We start from the raw sequence: 1,867 nt of genomic DNA, 5'->3' as shown, positions 1-1,867 counted from the left end.
TCAGAACAAGGGATTGTAATGACATTGAACATTTTGCAGCAGAGTTTAATATGATTACCAACAAAGGGAAGGCAACTTGAAAGAGAATGAAGAAGGCAAGTGACCGGTCCTCCTTATGTAATCTGCCCTTTCAGAAGTTTTCATTGCCTTTTCATTCAGTTTTGATTCTGCATTTGCACGCTTCTCTTCAGCTATTCTCCTTGTGGCAGCAAGTTTGTTTGCACACTTCTCTTTTGCTCGAGCTTTCAATCTCTCAGCTTTCACCTAAACATCAACATAACAGTATTGGTTAGATGGGTTGGACACTAAGGATGACTTGCCATGCTTTTTGAAGTAATTTAGAGTATGTGTCATACACCATGCGATTCGGACTCCGGTGTGCGTGTACGATACAAGTATGTTTAAGTTTTTTTTTATACATTCCAATGGTTCTTAGATAATCATAGACCCAAACTATATCCAGGTATGCAGCGGATGCGAGTTTTAAACATGTGTGTTTCAAGAAAAATACGTAGTTGGAGCAATATTAGTCATATATATGAAGCTAGCTAATCAGTTACCTCCATTTTCTTCATTTCCATTTCTGCTTTCCTCTTCTCATGATTTTCCCAGGCTTCTATCTTCATTTCTTCACGCTTGTACCTACAATGCAAGCCATATGCTCTAATCAGATCCACTTGAGTTAAAAAAGAATCATATTGCATTATTATCAACTATATCTGATCATATAGAAATCCCTAAGCTTAAGCTAACTGTACATCACCTTGCCGTATATTTAGTACGTTCGGCCTCATCCCAAGCCGCTGCTTGACTTTCTAGTGTATTTTGCTTGCTAGCTTGATCCGACTTATTGTTTTCCATCCTGGATTCTTGTTTATGCAGTCCATTTGTTTCATTTCCCCTGGCAGCTCCATCAGTATCATGTTTACCTGTAGCACTTGCTTGATGGCTCTCACCACAGGGTTGTCCATGGTGATATCGGACCGGAGTGGAAGATCCCGAAGTAATAGGACTCCTTGCAGAAGGACTCATGGCTTGGATCGGTGTTGCCGTTCTTGATGGCTCTTGGCTTACAGCAGGGGTCATCTCGGTCCCCATATATCTCACACATACTGATCTCAAAACCGATGTTGAGTTCTGGTTTGCAGGCTTGTAATTGATTCGGCAAACCGATTCATCACAGTGCACCTGTTTTGTTTCATCTTGGTATTCAGATGGCATAGCTGCAACAGCAGTGGCTGGCAGACCATTTGTTTCTTGTGCTGCTGAACGAACTTCACCTTCACTGTTCGAAGAGTCTTGTTCTTTCTGTGGAACAGGTGCTATCAGTCTCCGGTCATCGGCGTTTGAGTTCCGAGGCGTGGTTTCGGGTTGGCTCTTGTTTCTACCTTTTGACAGCCCCACCAGCCATTTCTGCGCATCATCCCATTTGGAAGGTGTCGGTTTGCAGAAGCCAGGCCGTTGATGAGAACCACGGTTAGCCACATTCCCTCTATGAAACTCAAAAACATTGCCGCTCGAAATCTCATAGTATCCTTTATCTTCACTTGATCTCATTTTCTGACGAACAAAATGTTAGAATTCGAACTCAAAATCCGATGAATGTTATCTTTTATTTCAAAGAGAAAACTTGTGAGACCTTTTTACAAGCAATTAGAGCACAAATGGATGAACAGTGTTACATCAAACAGGAGATCAATAATGTTTTTTTTCTTTCAACAAGAATCCATTGAAATATCTGAAATTTGGGTTCACAAGAATCAAAGCAGTAAAGGGTCCCATCACCCATGTGGGATTTATCCATTAAACTAACTAATCACCATGTTTAAAGAACCTCTAAAGTTCCCCTTATATCAAAAACAAGTAA

At 40.8% G+C, this 1,867-nt stretch overlaps 1 protein-coding gene across 1 annotated transcript; it reads right to left on the bottom strand.

Moving 5' to 3' along the window:
* On the bottom strand, positions 1–1,557 carry LOC120143867. Its single transcript, XM_039158084.1, has 3 exons — positions 764–1,557; positions 561–642; positions 1–264 (listed from the first exon to the last, which is right to left on the bottom strand). The coding sequence occupies exons 1-3, from the start codon at positions 1,555–1,557 to the stop codon at positions 55–57; spliced, it is 1,086 nt and encodes a 361-aa protein (XP_039014015.1). The 3' UTR covers positions 1–54.
* Positions 1,558–1,867: the final 310 nt, after the last annotated feature.

Source organism: Hibiscus syriacus, unplaced genomic scaffold (assembly GCF_006381635.1).
Source record: "Hibiscus syriacus cultivar Baekdansim isolate YM2019G1 unplaced genomic scaffold, ASM638163v2 tig00110864_pilon, whole genome shotgun sequence".
NCBI classification, from domain to species: domain Eukaryota; kingdom Viridiplantae; phylum Streptophyta; class Magnoliopsida; order Malvales; family Malvaceae; genus Hibiscus; species Hibiscus syriacus.
The sequence above is the reverse complement of the archived record's forward strand: the minus strand, read 5'-3'. Positions and strand labels throughout refer to the sequence as shown.